We start from the raw sequence: 17,716 nt of genomic DNA on the forward strand, positions 1-17,716 counted from the left end.
AGGGCTTTGACCAGTGTGGCGTGGTAAGAATTTCTATTGGGAAGAAGCATCAAGTAAATATAATACAGTGTGTTTATGTCAGTGGGAGCTGGTATGAGAGTCAGTTGGTGGCCACAGAAGCATTGCTGACACTCCTGAGATGTGAAAAGGAGACCACCGATAAAGGTCATTAGCTAAGGTTAAGCAGGGTTAACCCTGACCTTTCTTCAGTCTCCAAGCAGACAGCTCTTGAGCAAATACAAACCCACAGTTATTAAAGAACTCTTAAACAACTACAATAACAAAATAGAGTGAAACGGAGTCAAAACTGCAGATCTGTTTTATTCAAAGCATAATATTTATAGATGACAGATACTGAAAGGCAGCAGAAGTGGTTTTAAGGACCATCCGTGTACCTAGATAGTGGAGGCACACTTGGAAGTATTCTGTCTTTTGAACCACAGTGAGACACGAATTTGTTTTTCAGAAAGAGTATTTTCTTTCCTAGAGCCTGGTAATTCCTATGTGCTTGGTAAAGAAGAATATTGGAAATACTCGACTTTCTGTTAGAGTTACAGGTGGAGCCTGAAATGCTAAAAGGCTGTTCAAAGCATCACTTAAGTCTGATCTAGTTCAGCATTAGTCTAATGTTATCTTTTCCCCCCTCAATGGTTTCAAGGAGATATATAAAACCAGACCAGAGCTGATGTTTACTTTTACAGCTAATGGTTCCTCAAATCTACAAGAACTTCTAAGGAGTAGATAAAAGCAGCTGCAAAAGTGATCTAGAAATAAACATCCAGAAGAAAACATAACTGCAATCAAAGTTCCAGCTGTTCTCGTCTTAATTCTTATCAGTATTCTTTTTAATCAGGCACATTTTGAAGTCAAAGGCTTATTTCCAACAGCTTTTGTCCATACATATATATATGTGTGTGTAAGTCCCTTGAAATATTACAGAAGTTCTGTTTCACATCAAAATAGTGTACATTGTCACTGAAATTATTAATTTTCTTTTCCTCATCCCCCATGTTCTCTCTGGGCCCCTCTTTTGCATCTGGCATGTGTACTGATACTCAAGATGACAAATACTGATAACTGTGAAGCTGCAATGCTGCATACTTCCATAAGGCAAAGCTTAGCCAAAGTTAGTCATTGATTTATGTCCCGTATTCTGTTCAACAGCGCAAGTTTTTTTTTTCTAATTCCATACCTTTAATCCTTGCCACCTTCAACCTAATGCGTGTCAAATTTCTATCTTATTGTTGCAGCTGTGGTTTCTTAAAAAGAGAGTATGTTTCTTGAAGGCAGTGACACATTCTTAAGTTTATTCACAGATTTAAATGCTCAGTTGTTCAAAAATGCCTGAACTCATTAAAATGTGATGGTGTGGGGGTTTTGCCGTATTAAATGGTTGATACAGAGGTTTTAAAAAACAAATGAGGGATGTTGGGATGACTATTTTTATTCAGCCCAAATCTGTAGAAAGTGCGATAACTTAGGCAGGGATCATAAGCCCAGGGATCTCTTTAGCAAAGAGGTTATTTACAAAATGCACAAGGCAGAAAAAGCTCTCCCACACATAAAAAGCCTTCCGCAGGTGTACAGATGAAAGGAAACAAACTCTGCACTGTACCTCTGTCTAGGTACCATATTACTTAGGATGACTTCATGACCCACGGCAGGAGACAGCCCACAAAGCGGATCGATTTCAGAAGAATCTATATGCTTACAAAAAAGAGCTGCAAAAGTTAAGTATTTTTATCACGACCTTCACCGTTTTAAGAGAATACCCAGCTTCCCTGTGCTCTCCCATGGAAAATGGACCAGAGGCAAGATGCTGTATATATTCCTCCAAGAGCTTGCAAGCAAGCCCTCGGTGTTGCCGTCCCAACCCCTTCGACAGCTGTCTGTGAAGGATTACTCTTCCTCTGGGTGAGCTGGTGAGAAGGACCATACCTTTGCTTCAGCCATTTCAGTTCAAAGTCCAGTGCAGTAACTCAAACCCACTTTTATCGTCTTTAAAAGCTAAGAGGTTAGTGTTTTCCACCAGAGCAGCTGAGACATGTCCCATTCCAGGAAAAGGCCAAGAAAATAGCTGAGAGCAGTAACAACTTAAACCGCTGCAAAAAATCTGCCAGAGGACATCTGTCAAAGCCCAAAGAGTTCCAGTTATGTATGATTTCATTTGATCCCAGAGGCTAAATAATATACAGGAAAGATTTAATAATGTTATGCAGATTATGTGTGGAAATGTAAAAGGAACCGAATACAATGCCAGTTTGAAAAATCTTCATGTGCTCATAGCACTATAATTGCTGCACAGTCAGAAAACACAGCTTGAGCAATAGACTATGATAATAAAATTAAAAATTGGAATTGCTAGAATATTTACTCAGGTGAGACTATTTGATTAAAAAAAGATGACTTAATATTTTCCCTCTGCCAGGAAATTATCAGTGGAGAGAGCCCCATTCCTGTTTCCACCACATCAGTTCCATTGCCATGTGAAACCCTGATAGTGAAAACGTGGTAACCAAGGATCGCTGCTCACAACATTTCCAAACGCCAGTGCAAAGGAGACTTCAGCTACTAAAAGAAGAACAAAAACAAATGGCCCACAGCTATATCTGCTTGCAAGTTTGAGTTACGGCATCTGATTGAACTAGAATTGCTGAACTACAAGTACGGTCCCTTTTGCCAAGTCACTTCCAGAAACAGTAATTTCTGGCAGAGAGGGGGAAGAGGCAGCTGGAAGGGTGATGCGAGTGGCCACCACGGGATCTGCCAAATGATATCTGTCAGATCTTCTGGTAGCGTAATGCTCCAATGCCATGTGACACAATTTAAATACTGGCAAAGGAGGGATTATTAAACAGGATTCTTAGCCAGGATGGCCATGGGCTTCATCATTAAAAAACCAATCTGAAAGCAGAAGCAAATGGATCCTATCTGGTAATACCTAAAAACTTTTGTGCAGACTCTCACAAAGGAAGCAAGTGTAATGTTTCCTAGATTTCTTGAGGCTGGCACTTGTGGTGGTCTTTCTTTGGCTGGTGCTTTTATCTCCCTTGGGATAGCAGTTATAGTTTTAGCAGCTGAAAACTTATGCTCACCAGTTTTTCTTTCAGTGGAAGGATCTAAGACTTTTCTTTCCAAGGTTGGGTCTTTATTTGCAGGGAGTTCCAGCAGGTTTCTTAGGTTTCTCATTTCCTCTTGCTATTTCTGCTCTCATCTGTTTTGCAAATGGCCACCATAATGTTAAGCTTATCTAATGGCCAGGCCTCCGGCTGGAAGAATGCCAGCAGCGTTCTGAAAATCAGTCATCTGAAAGCATTCAGAGGAGATGGCCATCACCTTCTCCCTGAACCTCAAACATAAAACTTCCCTGATAAGCACATACTCCAATGCCATGAAAAGCAAGAGGTTACTCTTACATTCAGATACCACTTTAACCAGCTTCCTTGAGTGACACTCAGACACTCTGCTGAATTAATCTCACTCTACAAATAACATATTCTTGTTTTCAGTGTTTGGAAGAGATACTGGTTGTACATACACACAGTAAAGAGTGAGTGTCCCCATGATGGCTTCGCTGTGAACACAGGTTTCGTTCTACAGTTGGTTCTCCTTATTTTGTTAATTGGGATCCTTTTTTCCCCTGACTGGCAGGGTGTAGTCCATGTTCGTCTGCTCCTGGCTTTTGACATCAGGCATGGCCATGGCAGTTCCTACCGTCAGTGAGACTTAGGGGCTTTGTCACAAGTCCTGCTGAGAAAAATGGCAAGGACAGAACAATTTTCTTTCCCTTGGTAAGAGGAAGTCTGCAAAAATGCAAGGTTTGTTGCAGGTCTTTATGTGCAGACATACACAGAGGACAAAAATCTCATGAATTTTGCTATTGACCTCAGTGAGTTCTGGATTTTATTCAAAAAGGAGGAATTGAGAAGGAGTAGTGGGTCTCCAATTTAGAAACTTGAGAAGAAGCCTAAAAAACTGCCCAAGGTCTGCGTAAGACACTCTGAGGACACAACATGTAGCAATAAAGATTGACGTAAGAGCTAACAAGCTTAACCTTGCAAAAAGAAGAACAGAAGTTTGTCATCATAGCATTTATTTAGTTAAGACCCGAGAAGGAAAAGCTGAGAGCATCCTCTACATCCTATAGAAGAACCAACTCTGTAGAAATGGGGTTTGTGTGGAAAAATCATCCCTCGTTTGGACTTCTGTTTCCCCAAAGAGAAGGAATTCTGACCTTGTGGGAGATGATAGAAAAAACAGGCCCAAAGGAGGAAACTGCAGTATGAAGACACCTACACAACAACAGACTACCCTCTGAAGTAACATTATTTTGGGAAGAGGGCTGACAACAGGAAGAGAAAGATCTGCTGGCCGCTGCAATATCTGTTCGAAGGGCTGGTTCAGTCAGCGCCAACAGAGAGAGACCTCCTGAGAGCCTGCCGGGAAAACAGTGTTTCCCAGCTTCCAGGGATCCCGCTGCCTCAGCACTGTGGGATCCGCTACTGACCACAGCGGGAAGGCTGCCGAGTCAGCCGCTGAGCATCAGTCAAACACTTTCCACTCTGATATACCAAAGCATGCAGGAAGCAGAGAGGCAGGAATGCAGGACGAAACTAAAGAAGGTATCATAATAAGCCAGGTAAATGCCTTTCTGGGGAAAAAAAAAAAAAGTCATACACTTAATACTGTTTTATTAGACTACATAGTATAGCTTAGCTTATTTATTTTGAGTAAATAAGAACATATTTAGGAGGAAGCTATATTTAAGTAACTTTAGTAAAAAATTAAGCTTAAAACAATAGATATATGAGTATAAACTGGCACAGCTCTAGGGGTGTCAACTGGTGACTTACATGGGCTGTGGGTCTGCCTTGGCACAGTCATTTGTTGATTAAACAAACCTTCTTAAGGCTGAGGAATCCAAATAACAGCAATGAGGCTCCCTCCAGCTTCTAACTTGTGCAATGAGGTCCTGTGCTAGCCTTCCTGTCCTAGGATTAAGACAAACAAACAAAAATAGAAGTTCTGGAATCCATTGCATTTCTGAAGGGTATTATTTAAAAATTAGACTGCAAGAGATTATTATCACAGGCACATCGCTTTAGAACAGACTTCCTAGAAGCAAAGCAAGTTTGGGGAAAACCTCTCAAACAATCCCCCTTACTGTAAGACACCTGTTCTCCTTAAAACACTTTTTTTTAGTAGAAGTCACCCCAGCTGAATTAAATTTGTTTCCCTTGGGCCTGCATTTTCTTTAGCCAACACAACAGCTGCACCATGTGGAGATGAGCCACAAGAAGTGTAACAACACATGTTTGTGATTGCTGTATCAGCTTTGGCAGATTTAAGTGCAGAGGTCTTTAGCTGCCTTCTATTAGAGAGCCAGCTTTACAATATATACAACATCTTGCAAAGTAGTAGCAATAATATATATAGTTTTATGTATTTCTTGTACATGCTGGTACAGTAAAACCAGAAAGGAACTGACTATTACTTATAGCTATAAATACTGTATTAAGCACAAACATTTTCTTTTGCATGTAAAAGTAGGAGCAGAACAGGAGGATGGGTTAACTACAATAAAATCCCCTGAGACCCCTGTGCTAGCTGTTATCCAGTCCTGCAGAGACACTCAGCCATTCAGAATGTGGAGTAACTGTTATTTCAAAGCTGCAGTAAATTTAATCTCTCCAAGAAATTGCTGAATTCCTGGAAAATAATGCATAATCTTGGTTCAGTGTGCGCTTTTTTTTCTCATTTCAAGAACAGGTGCCAAAAACTGGTCTTGTGGAGCCTAATTCAATATACTTTAGAACACAGTTTTAAAGGCTGCTTTTGAGGCATTTAATTAAGAGCTGTTGAGTATCCCACACCCGTCAAAATGAGGTACTTGTTTTTGACCATTTTGAAAGGTCAAGATAAATGCCAATAATACAGCATAGAATTAAGCATTTGTGTTTATAATGTGTTGTTCCTGTTACTTTATGTATAACTAATGCTGTATATATTTGTGGGCATTCTAACACAGTTGTGTGACTTTAATCTTCCTACACATTTTCTCACTTAAAATTGCTATACCATTGCCTATTGTATAATATGCAATGCATATTATACATTGATATTGTAATGCGTTATACATTAATATGCAATGCATATTATACAACATTGCATAAGTGTCCCTGTGACTCTGAACAGCAAATTTTCCCACTGTCTAAAATTTCAGATGCTTAGTATCTATTCCACGATAGGGGAACCACTTCTATGCTGTTTATCTTCTCTGACTGCATCATTTCTACTCAAATGAACATATGACCTATTATTAAGAGGTTATGTCAAATAAATGGTAGTGTCTAATGTGATCTACCTCCAATTTTGACCTTTCCTCCATCCTCCTGGGAGATGAATCGGGCCGAGGATGGAAACACTAGTCAAGCAAAAGTCTGCATTTATATTCACACTTCCATGAGCAAATTAGACAGGACTCTCCTTTGAGAACTGATCCCCAAAGTAGTATATTTGAAAGACAGACTCCGTTGATTTTAACAGAGTTTGGATCAGGTCCTAGAGACCTTGTGCCTAGTTTGAACTGCATAGAGCAGGGATTTACTATGAATTGATCTTACTGAAGGAGAGATGCAGTATATATTAAAACATGTAGTTTGGATTTTTTCTTCTGTTTCAGTTTTTCATTGTTTTACCTAGTATTCAAATTAGCACATTCATTTTAAAATTAGCTTTAAGGAATTTAAACTGCATATTGGTAAGCCGGTAAGAGCAGCTTAATACTACCAGTGTAACAAATTAGATCATGGAACTACAGAAGAGCTCAAGGATGAAGCAATAAAAGTTGTGCACTGGCCAGTTCAAGGTTACACAAAAACATTAAGCTCTCTCTTGTTTAGAAGACATTGAAACGTGATATATGAACACAAAAGAAGTAATGTCTTTAAATCTTAAAACGATTAGCAGTTTTACTCTGTAGGGATCTATGGGAGGAGATGGACTCCACCCTGAGGAAGATAAAAGACCTCAGTTTTCTCAACTGGAAGGAGTGATTCATTTTAGGTGGAAGTGGTATGCATGTGATATTCCTCATGTGGTAAATTAACTGTTTCCATTAAGAAAGCTCCTAGCATATGGAATTGCTCTATTTTCCTCCGCTCTGCAGAGAAAATTATACCACCAGTACATTTTCTTTTTGCTAAACCCAGCCTGGGTAAAAATGGGCAGTGTTGATGGCTGTTGATAAACTCTTTTTTGCTATTAAAGAAATCCATTAATCTTCTGCCGGTTTTCTGCTTGCAACAAAGAAAACTTATTTTTAGTGAAGGAACAGTGGAAAAAGCTTAGGTCTCAAATTTAATGGGGTTCATCAGCTCTCTAGATAGTAATGCGCTTTATGTTTTGCTCTGTTTTTATAGCCTGACCTACGTACACTCAGTCACTTCAAAGTTTTGTTTTCAGCAGAAAGTTCCCTTGCTTGGTAGTGACAGTAGTTTAAGTACTCATCCTGGGTAGCGGTGAGATGCCATAAAACTCTCCCCTATTGAACCAAACTGAACCTGATTAGAGGAGACTCAAATCAGTGCACCGTATAAAGCCAGTTCTGTGAAACTTTATTATTTGCTGCTTTGCTGTTTCTTTAGTACATGGGCTGCTGTGGGGAAGGCTTCCCGCTGCTTTTAAGACCAGAATGGGAACATAAGTGCAAATCTTAATCTTTTTCTTGTTTTGAATATATTTCTACTTTCCACGGGATCTTATCTTGTAATCAGACCCGTTACTTCACAGTCAGTCATGAAATGGCTGTTATGCCACTGAACTTTTTTTGTGAAGTTTTAAGACTAGAATTGTATTTAGGTCTTTTTTTTTTTTAAGTGTGACTGTACATGTTATACGAGTAGCTTATTTGGACTTGAATTATGATCTTCTGGCATGTTTTGGTTGGGAAAGGTTGGAAAAAATAGGAAACTGAAATTTTGTGGTTTCTGGATTTTAAACCATTTAGAATGAGTGATTCTTCCACATACAAAACACTTGCTTTGTAATATCTATGAAGCAAGCTGGAGATGCGCTTCAGAAATAAATAGGAAGGGTTTTATTAAAAAAAAAAAAAGCCCTATAACTGAATAAGCTGTAAGCATCTCATGGCATTGCTTTTGTAGTGCTCAGTATTCATGATGTGCTTTCCAGTTGTTTTGGGTTCTCCTTATTTGTCATTTGTTGTTCTGTACTTGTCCTTCCCACCTTTTTATACTTCTCTTCAAGCACTTCTGTGAAAGGCCCACAAGGGCAAGGAAATTTCCCTTCTTTAAGTCTGAAAGAACAGGTCTTGTTAGCCCCTTGAAGGCATTGTCCCTAAAAATAAAAAAATATCCTAATCTCCCCTAAACATCTCTGTCGTGGACTCCTCAAACTCTCAGCTCGGGAGCCAAAGGAAGATGGGAGGAAATGCAGGTGGTGGAAGCTTTGGGCGTAAGGCTGTGTGTATTCAGGCATCTGAAGTTCATTTTGTGTAGTACTTGCTTCATCAAGTAATAACGATTCAATCATTCTTTAGTTATTGATACTAGTTTCCATTCCTAACGCAAGCATCAAGCCTTGCTAGTTAAATGTTATTTATTTATTCTCCAGGGTGTGAGCACACCTCTTTGCAGACTGGAGAACAGATGGTTGCCCCCGGAAAGAGGGGGAATATTTTTGCGTAGAAGGGAATCCAGAGTAACCCTCAGTATTACCACAACAACAGTAATTGTTTTACAAACCAAAATGAGGTTTTTTTTCAAGTTGATGGCAATCCATAGATCCCACGAGCACAATCAATGCAGCTGTAGTACAGACTGGAATATCTTCTGTGGTTAACTGTAAATAGCAACTCTGTATCCATGGTTTATTTTTACCGTAGTGTGCTATAATAGGAAAAATAGCAAATGGTAAGTCTATATATAGCCTGTTACTAAGACTGTGAACTAAATGGTTAGTCAACAGAAAAATCCTATCCTAATCAACAAATGTCTTTAGGTCTAGTAATAATATTTTGGATACCAAAATGATGTATGCTAGGTAGTGAGAGGAATTGCAGCAGTGCAGCTAATATTTTACTATTGCAGGTTTTACTGCTCTTTTTAATGTCAAGTAGGAATTTTGTGAATCACACTGATTTTAATAGAGTGGATATGGATGGCAGAATCTGTACCTATATTTCCTGACTATTTTCTGCATCTTTCTTTTGCTGGACCAGCAAAAAGTCAATTTCCTTTTATGTGACATTAATTAACCATTAAGTTGTGAATAGCTCAGGAGAAGAAATAAAAACCAATTGTTCTTTATTCCTAAGCTTGATTAAAAACTCGCTTTAAAAAAATCTAAATTTTAGTCCAAACTTGAGAATATGCTGTTCTTTTATATTTTATTTATAACTATTTTATGACTGACAGGGTTAGGAAAGTATATAACAAATTCTTAGATAAGCCTTCAAGGTTACTTCACATTAGGCATGATAGGTAGGAAAAAATACAGGCAGAACTCAGTTTTTCTTATCTTCTGTATAAACAAGCTGGTATTTCATTCAAGGCCTTTTCCTTAACTTTCAGCATACCAGATCGCTATCAGGCAGTCACAGGGAGAGACATGCAAACATGTTGTTGTTGACTATTTGTCTACTGAATTTATGAATTGATTTCTAAGGAAATCAGGCTCCTGCATTCATTCTGTCTTTGTGCTTGCCTGCCGTTCCTTGCCTTTCTCCCCTTCACAATCCTTTGTGACTTAGCTGGCTAGTGTTAATCGTGTTTGATGAAAAGCTGGAGGTCTGTAATTATAGTAAGTTCCTATTTTTACAAAACTCATAGGTGATGGGTAGAGGAGGGAATGCCCTGTTTGTGGGGCTGTCCACCCCATGGCAGGGGAAAAGTAAGGGAAACTCTGTCCTTAGGTGCTGGATTTGGGACCATGCTGTGGACTGACCTGCAGCCTTCTGCGAGCTAAACACCAGGTTGTGATGCAGACACAGGATATTTGTAACTCTGTGGGGTAACGTCAGGGTGGGCCAAGGCACAGTGACATATCAGTGATGTGGAGGGGTTTTAAGGAGCACAGAGCTCGGGGCATGCTTGGCGGATCTATTGTGGGCAGTAAGGATATTGCAGGTTTTGGCGTGCCGAGGGGGTGAATGGAGCTACTGTGGAATGATAGGGACACTGAGGGAGAGAGCACCGAGAACCCTGTGAAAGAACTCGGCGGCTACCACGGTGAAAGGGTAGAAAGCATACGGGGGAAAGAGCTAGGCTATGAAAAGTACCACGGACTTGATGAAGGACTAGGGGTATTTTGTTTAGAGAGCGTAAGGTGTTTGTGACATGTATCTCTTGGAAAACATGTAATATTAATTCTGCTGTTTTCTAGTAGTGCCATGTATTAGTTACAATGCACATTGTTTAAATGAGCCTGATCGAATCCCTTCTGAAGTAAATGCTGCTTTTATTTGCTACCAAAGGAACCAGATAAGGTCCCTACTATAACATACATAATTTATTTGCATGATGTTTATGAATGACTTTGAAGTATGTATTTGGAATTTAAATCTTACCATTAGTAATACCTGTTAGAAACTCAGACATGAGCTTCTCAAGTACTTTTTATCCTTCTCAGGTTTATTACGAATTATGTGCAACTGAGGCAGGGTTGACATCTTGGAACTTTTTGGTTCATATATTTAGGGGCTTGGGGACTGTCTTAGTTTGTGGTTATACAGCACCTAATACTTGTCCACGCCATCATGATTCCTGATTCCATTGCAGTATAAGTAATTACAAATTATTTTATCTGTTTACAAAACTACATTATAATATAAAATAATTATAGTACTCAAAAACTAAGTATGGTCTTCATCCATCCTTTGGTCTAAGGAATTATATTTGATGTTGATGCCAGTTCTGCAGAGAAGGGAGTCCTAATGCATGCTGATAAATTGATGAAGTGGATGAAATATTTTAGAAGAGTAATTCAGTTAGTTTTCTCCTATATTTTTAAGATTGGGCTACGTTAAGCCTTTTCTTACTCACCTGCCTTCTTAGCAGTCTTATATAGTTCCACTGTTGGAAGAAATCATGGGAATAGTCATGTAGATTGTCTGCAGCTTCCTCATCTCCATGTTGTCTAGACACCAGCAATCTCATAGTATATTCATGCCTCCAGAACATCTAGACTTCCCTTGACTGGAAAGCCTGAATGAGGTAGTAGAACAGAGGGAGTCTGTTTTCCCTTTCAAAGTTCCTTCTTTGCTGGTGGCTAGGTACAGTATTGTAATGAATACCAAATCAGTGTTATATTTCACAGCACGGTTCCCAAATTCACGTTGCAGGGGAAAGGTGAGATGGTGTTATTTATTCCAGTATCATTGACTAAAAATACCATTTGACATTATAAGAGATAAAGTGATCTTGAAAAATACTATGGTATATATGTTATCTTCTTATTGATATATTATTTTCAGCATAAACGTACTTAGAAAGCATTCTGGCAGTTGAGTAAGGCACAAAGGAAACTTCTGTGAGGAAGGCATGGAATTAGTCCATATTTTTTGGCACTGTCTGCCTTGCTAGGTTATAAAGCCAGGTTACCTGCTTTTTCTGTTTCAGGCATCTTGGGTGTTTTCACACTTTTCTTTCTTCAGTGGAAGAAAGATGGAGGACACTCCTGCCCACTTCTTCCTCAATTATCAGGTAGTCAGGGTATTTTCTGCGAGTGGGGACTGTGGTACTAAATCATGTTGAATGAAGAGAGCGAATATCTAAATCTGCTCTTCTTGAACAAATTTTGTTTAGACTTGTTCTCATCAACTGTTGTTGAAGGGGGAGGGAAGAGTGGCAGATTAGGCTGTTTAGCCTAACTTTTTCCAGAGAAAGAAATATATGTGTGAATGGGGAGAGGGAGCACTTCTTGGCTCCCTTCGTCTTGCTGTTACAACTATAATATAGTACCTGTATTTTTTCTAAGACTCCTTTTCCTTGCTTGAATGTATAGTTTGTTGCAGCTTTGGCTTGAGAGGGGGAGCTGGAAAAAACCTGCCTCCTCTGAAATAACCTGAACAAAATTTTGCCTTAAAGATTTGTGTTAAAGGATGTGGAGACAGCCTTTGCATTCCAGGAGTATCACAGCCAAATAGGGATGTCAGGCTTCCCTTCATTAGGTGAAATTGGTGAAATGTAAATAATAATTGGTCAGTCGGTATAGCCAAATACCCTGTAAAACAAAGTTGGACACTAGCCACATGGCATCTTCTACCTGCCTGACCTCACTTGTCCTAGAACTGGGAGACGGGAAGTCTTGTGGGGTTCCTCCCCACCACTTTCTAATGCACTCATACCGCACTGCATCTGAGGCATCCGCTGGCTCCTTCTCCTGGGTGTTTTTTTTTTGGCATCTCCTACAAACAGTTGTCTATGGTATGGACACATCTGGCAGTACTGCTGGTGAGCCACTCTGACTTGTGGGATGATACTTGCAAGAGCTCTGCGTTAATCTGTTGTGCAAAGGAAGATGTTCTATTGCAGTTTTTCCATGACTCAGAAAAACAAAGAAACCTAAAAGGTCATACGGTGGTGTGTGATTTGTTTTATGGGTTCATTCAATATTGCCGTTGTGCATTTAGCCCGACCACAGTGAGTCAACTGGATTGGATTGACTCAGCCAAAGTAGAGGACTTGCACAACAGTAGGACTTCAGTCATTCAAAATTCCCTTGCTAATGCACATCAAAGAGATGAAATTAGGTATGGAGTGCATATTTTTTTTAGGTGGGAGTGCGGTTATACTTATTCATTTAAAATCAGTTTAAAGTGGAACTTGGGCATCTCAGTATTTTTATGGATCTTGCCCAAGTGTTTTACTACCTTGAACTTCCGTTAGTTAGGCAACTGAACCTACTTTCACGAAAGGATACAGAAATTGGCTTGAACATTTAAGCTTTTCTTGTATTAACTTGGCCGGGATGTACTTGGATTCTTTGTCAGTTAGTATCTTAAATTGCTACATAAACAGCAGAAAGTCAGAAGTTCTAAGGTGGAGAAATTGCCGATAACTGTCACATGGTACTCTGTGGCCTAAAATCTGCTGCTTGAATAATTACGTGACAACTTTCTATGGCTTTGCAGGGTAACTTGTATGCTTTGGCATTAAAAAGTCAAGTGCCAAGTGCCAGGATTTTTCACCTCAAAGCTGCACTGTGTCACCCGAGCCAGTTGCGGAGAGCTGCTCCCCCGTCCTGCCATGACTAACTTCAGACTTCCCCTCTGCGGTGCTCTGGAGCCAGTTGTCCATGAAGAGATGTAACTTTTCAAGGAGGGTCTGGATGCAGCTCAGCACCAAGCGCGGCGGTCCCTTGGCTGGTGCAGACAGGCGGATGAAAGGCGCAAGCCGCCCGGCAGCGTTGCCCCGAGGCGACGGGGCCCGGGGGTGGCAGCGGTGGAAAGAGCCACCCTCAGCCTCCGCCTCAGGCCGCGGCTCTGCCCCAGGCCTGCCCTTGCCCGAAGGCCCAGCTCCAAGAGTCGGGGGATGAGGTGAGCGTGTGGGGGAGGGACGGCTGTCCTTCGCCCCGGCGGCGCGTCAGGGCCCCGGGTCTCTCTTGCTTCGCCTCCCGGTTTGCCTCGCCCGGCCAGGCCCCTCCGGGCGCCCCTCCTGCAGGAACGGGTAGGGCAGGTTCCTCGGGAGGACTACACCTCCCGGCGTGCCCCGCGGGCCACAGCCGCGCGGAGCATGTCGGGAGCACGGCGCCTCTCCCCCCGCCCCCGGCGGCACCGCGGCCTCCATGTTCTTCCCCTCCCGCCGGCGCGACGCCGCCCGCTCTTCCCGTGGTTGGGGTGGGGCCTCGTCCCTCCTGCCGCTCTGAGCGACTTCCGCGCCGCCCAATCAGCACTTGCGATGGCGCAAGTTGTAACCACCGGGAGGCGCGAAGGGGCGGGCCTCCGCCGGCAGCTGGGTAGGTAGCGGTAGTGGCGGTTGACCTGAGACAGGCCGGGAGCCGGCGGCGGCCGAGGGAGGGCGCGAGCCCCGTTTAAAGGGCCAGCGAGCTCGCACGAAAGTTGTGAGGAGTTTAGTGGCTGCCGGCCCGGTGGTGTCCAGGGGCTCGGCCGGGAGCCCCCCTCCGGACGGCGGGGCCGGGGGGCCAGCAGCGGCATGGAGCAGGCAGCGCCCAAGAGGTAACGACCCTCCCTTGGAGGCCCCTTCCTCTCCCGGAAGCGAGCGCGGCGGCACGCCCGGGGTGAGGCCTTGGGCCGGCGGGGGGCCGGAGGGGAGCGGGCGGGCGGGCCCGCCCGCCCGCCCCCTCCGGCTCCCCACCGGCCTCGGGAGGCTCCGGTCCTGGGGGCTGAGACCTGCCCGGTGGCCGGAGGAGTTGTGTTGCGTTGGGGAAGGTCTTTTGTGGGGGGGGGGGCTGGTCACCGAAATGACCGTCCTGGGTAAACGTCCAGGTGGAGGCAAACCCTTAGGGGCTGGTTGAGTTAAAAGAGGAACGTTTTAATGTGAAATGAGGGAAACTTCCATCGCCGGGAAGAGTCCTTTGTGGCCTGGAGGTCTCTGCGCTTTATAGTTCAGGTCTATGGAAGAAACCGACATGAGCAGTTGTTCTTATCTTCCCACATTAGAAAGTGCCCTTGTGTCCTGCTGGTGGAGGGATGCTTGTGGGGGTGGGGGTTGCATACTTGCAATTGCAAATCAGGGAGTGGGAAGAGGCAAAAATCAAGAGTATTCCGACAGTATATGTATTTCCTGAAATATATAGGCTATTTGGTCATATTAATTACTACGCGGGGTTTTTTTTTTTTGAGTATTTTTCATTTGACTTCTTTTTGTTTGCATGTGTGATGATGTGAAACCATGAGCTTTTGCTTTAAATGTGACACTGTCATCTTTGTGCACAAAATACTTTTGCTTTAATTTTATGGGTATATTTAAATTGGAACAGTCCTTTCTTGGATGTAGTTATATACTACATAGAATGTAGTTGCGTGGTATACAGAATGTAGTTAAACAGTTTACATATATACGTACTGTCTTAGAGCTCCAAGCATTTTACTCTTGCTTCCTGTTAATTTAATGAAAAATCTAGAGACTACACAATATAAATTGGTGGTAGAAGATAATAAATAATTTTTACATTCTACTTTAAAACATTTACATTCTACATTTAAAACCTTTAAAAGTCTTTAAAACAGCTTCCTGCGGGATGACAGGACTTGAGAAGAATGTGGTCTTGAACTTTACTGTTTTTTCCTCCAATAATACATCATGTAGCAGTATCTACTACTTGAAAACTTTGACCAAGAATTGGTTAGTAGTTGTTATGCAGTGTTTTTAGTAGGCAGTGGAACAGTATCTGCTACTGAAAACTTTGACCAAGAATTGATTTGTAGTTGTTACGCAGAGTGGTTTTTAGCAGGCAATGGGGTGAGGAGGGACAGGCCTACACTGTAGTTTCAGGCTGACAGTGCTGCATGTCTCAAATAAAGGAAGTAGGACAGGCACTAGCAAGGGTTTAGGAGAAGAAATGGGAATGCCTGAGGAGTAATCAATGTTACCACCACCAGCGCAAAGCTTGGGATCTGGTGATATCAAAGGACTGAAAACAAAACTTGAAGTTAGCATAAGCTACAAGATTTTTTTTTTGGAAGATCTGGGATTTGCTCGAACTTTATTGCTAAGCTGGAGGTGTGTGTCTGGCCTAATTGAAAGTGAAGAGCTGTTTAAATTCTTACATTCAGTAAGGAAGAATTAGAAAGCTAATGAGAGAACTTCTAAACTCTCTGGCACGTTTTTATACTTTCCGTGTTTTTTGAAGCTTATTTCTGGAAATTTGAATGTGATGAGAACTTAATGGATTTATTTCTTTAGTGGGAGGGAAGATTTGAACTCAGTTTTTCATAAGATATTAACTCAGGTTTTCATAAGATTTGAACTAAGTTTTTCATGAATGTGCATATATATCCCCTTTGACCATTGTTTTTTACAGTTTTCTGATTGATTGGTGTTCCCAACTATTCTGCTAGGCCACCCCCTTTTTCTGCAAGTCTAGAAGGAGTACAGATTATTTTTTGTGGGCTGAATTTTTTGATGCCTGCCCTGGATGCAGTAGTGGCTTGGGATGGACACACCACGTTTACTTGGCAAAATAGATGTGAGCACTAGACTTCTTTACTTAGGTGTCTGCTGTCCACAGGAGCAGTTACTGACAGGGATCTATTGCCATGATACCTGTAGTGCAAGACATTCATCTAGAGGTAGCAAGAATTTCGTATGAACACTTCAAAGCTGCATGGATGTCCTAGAATCCTAGTGTTCTCTCATAGGCATAGGACGCTTTTGTTCCCCCTTTCCCTGTAAGGAACACACAACACGGTTTTGTGTTGTGTAAATCTTTAAAACAGCCCTTCAGAAAGTAGCAGTGATGATGCCAAAGTGACAGGCTAGGCCACTGTGGCTTTTAAATGGAGATGCTGTCAAAATCACTAGCTTTTCTTGTTTGACCAATGTACTGCAACAGTAACAAAAGACTTCTAAGGAGGAGTCCTTTTCAGAATAATTTTGTTTACTTTTTAAAATAATTTAGAGTAAGCGTTCGGATTTTATACTGAACAGTTTGTGCAGTAACTGTATTTCAGATGTGCTTTATACTCCTTTCTGTCACTAAAAAGGATATGCACTCTTGAAATAGTCAGTTACAAAATTTGCCTCTGAGTCTTGTAACTTTCCCCTGTTAATATTGTTGCATTTTTCTGTATATATTGGCATGCTGGGGTATGAGGAGATAGATTGCATATAAGTGAAAAGGAAAGTAGCTAGAGATGCAATTCTGTCAAATACATAGTTTTTAATCTTGCACATCTCCTGCCTGCTGCTGCCAAATAAAAGGCCTCTTAACAAGCATGGAGCGTGTTAATTAAGATTTTCCAGTCCTTTCTTTAAACTTGGGCAGTTTAATTTTCAATGAAAGTTAAATTTTGTGAGAAGGGAAAAACTTTTTTAAAATATGAACTGTCTGTGAAAAATACGCTGGTTTTAATTTTTGTGTCAATGGGCATGTAAGGTCACATCAATGACAATTGTCAAGTTCCCCCTGAAAATGATGGCACAAAAGTGTAAGCTTGCTTGGGTTTTCCAGGTAGGAAAACTAAATGTTACACAATGCAATAATGTAAACTGTCTTAAACTTGCTTCTACTTGTGTGAATGGTGTAAAGCAGTGTAAATGTCTCAAGGCTTTCACATGCCACCTCTATTTCTGATGATTGTAGTGATTTCTCTTACTAGCTTCTCTTTTAATATATCAGTATAATTGATCCCAGCCATTCTTTTTAAATGTTTCAATGTGCTAGTTCTTCTGCAAAATAAACCGCATGTATTCATGTTTCATGGAGCAGCTGTCCAGTTTTCCATAACTCATGACAATAATTGATGGAGTTCTCTTCTTTAGTCCTGCTTTATTTTTCTTTGTTAGTGTTCACTTTTTTTTTTTATGCCTACCTCTGTAGCACATCACCAATTTATTTTGTGAAGTCTGTACGTAATGACCATAGAACATTAAACTCATACTTTGTTTTTTCATGTTGGGTGGGGGGGAAATCTCATGCTCTTTCAGGTCCCAATTCAGATTTTTCTGATCTTTATGCTAGGATTGGTAGTCTTGGGTGCCTCTCACTGTTTCTAGATTTTTCTGCATTTGGT

At 41.3% G+C, this 17,716-nt stretch overlaps 1 protein-coding gene across 2 annotated transcripts in view; it reads left to right on the plus strand.

Annotated features, from left to right (window-relative positions):
* Window positions 1–14,064: 14,064 nt before the first annotated feature.
* STK3 (serine/threonine kinase 3) overlaps window positions 14,065–17,716 on the plus strand; it is a 143,304-nt gene continuing 139,652 nt past the window's right edge. For both annotated transcript variants that reach the window (XM_050890853.1, XM_050890854.1), the window contains exon 1: window positions 14,065–14,197. In XM_050890853.1, coding sequence (XP_050746810.1) covers window positions 14,175–14,197 — 23 coding nt within the window. In that variant the 5' untranslated portion in view covers window positions 14,065–14,174. The remainder of the gene's footprint in view (window positions 14,198–17,716) is intronic.

This window comes from Gymnogyps californianus, chromosome 2 (assembly GCF_018139145.2).
Source record: "Gymnogyps californianus isolate 813 chromosome 2, ASM1813914v2, whole genome shotgun sequence".
In the NCBI taxonomy this organism is placed as follows: Eukaryota; Metazoa; Chordata; class Aves; order Accipitriformes; family Cathartidae; genus Gymnogyps; species Gymnogyps californianus.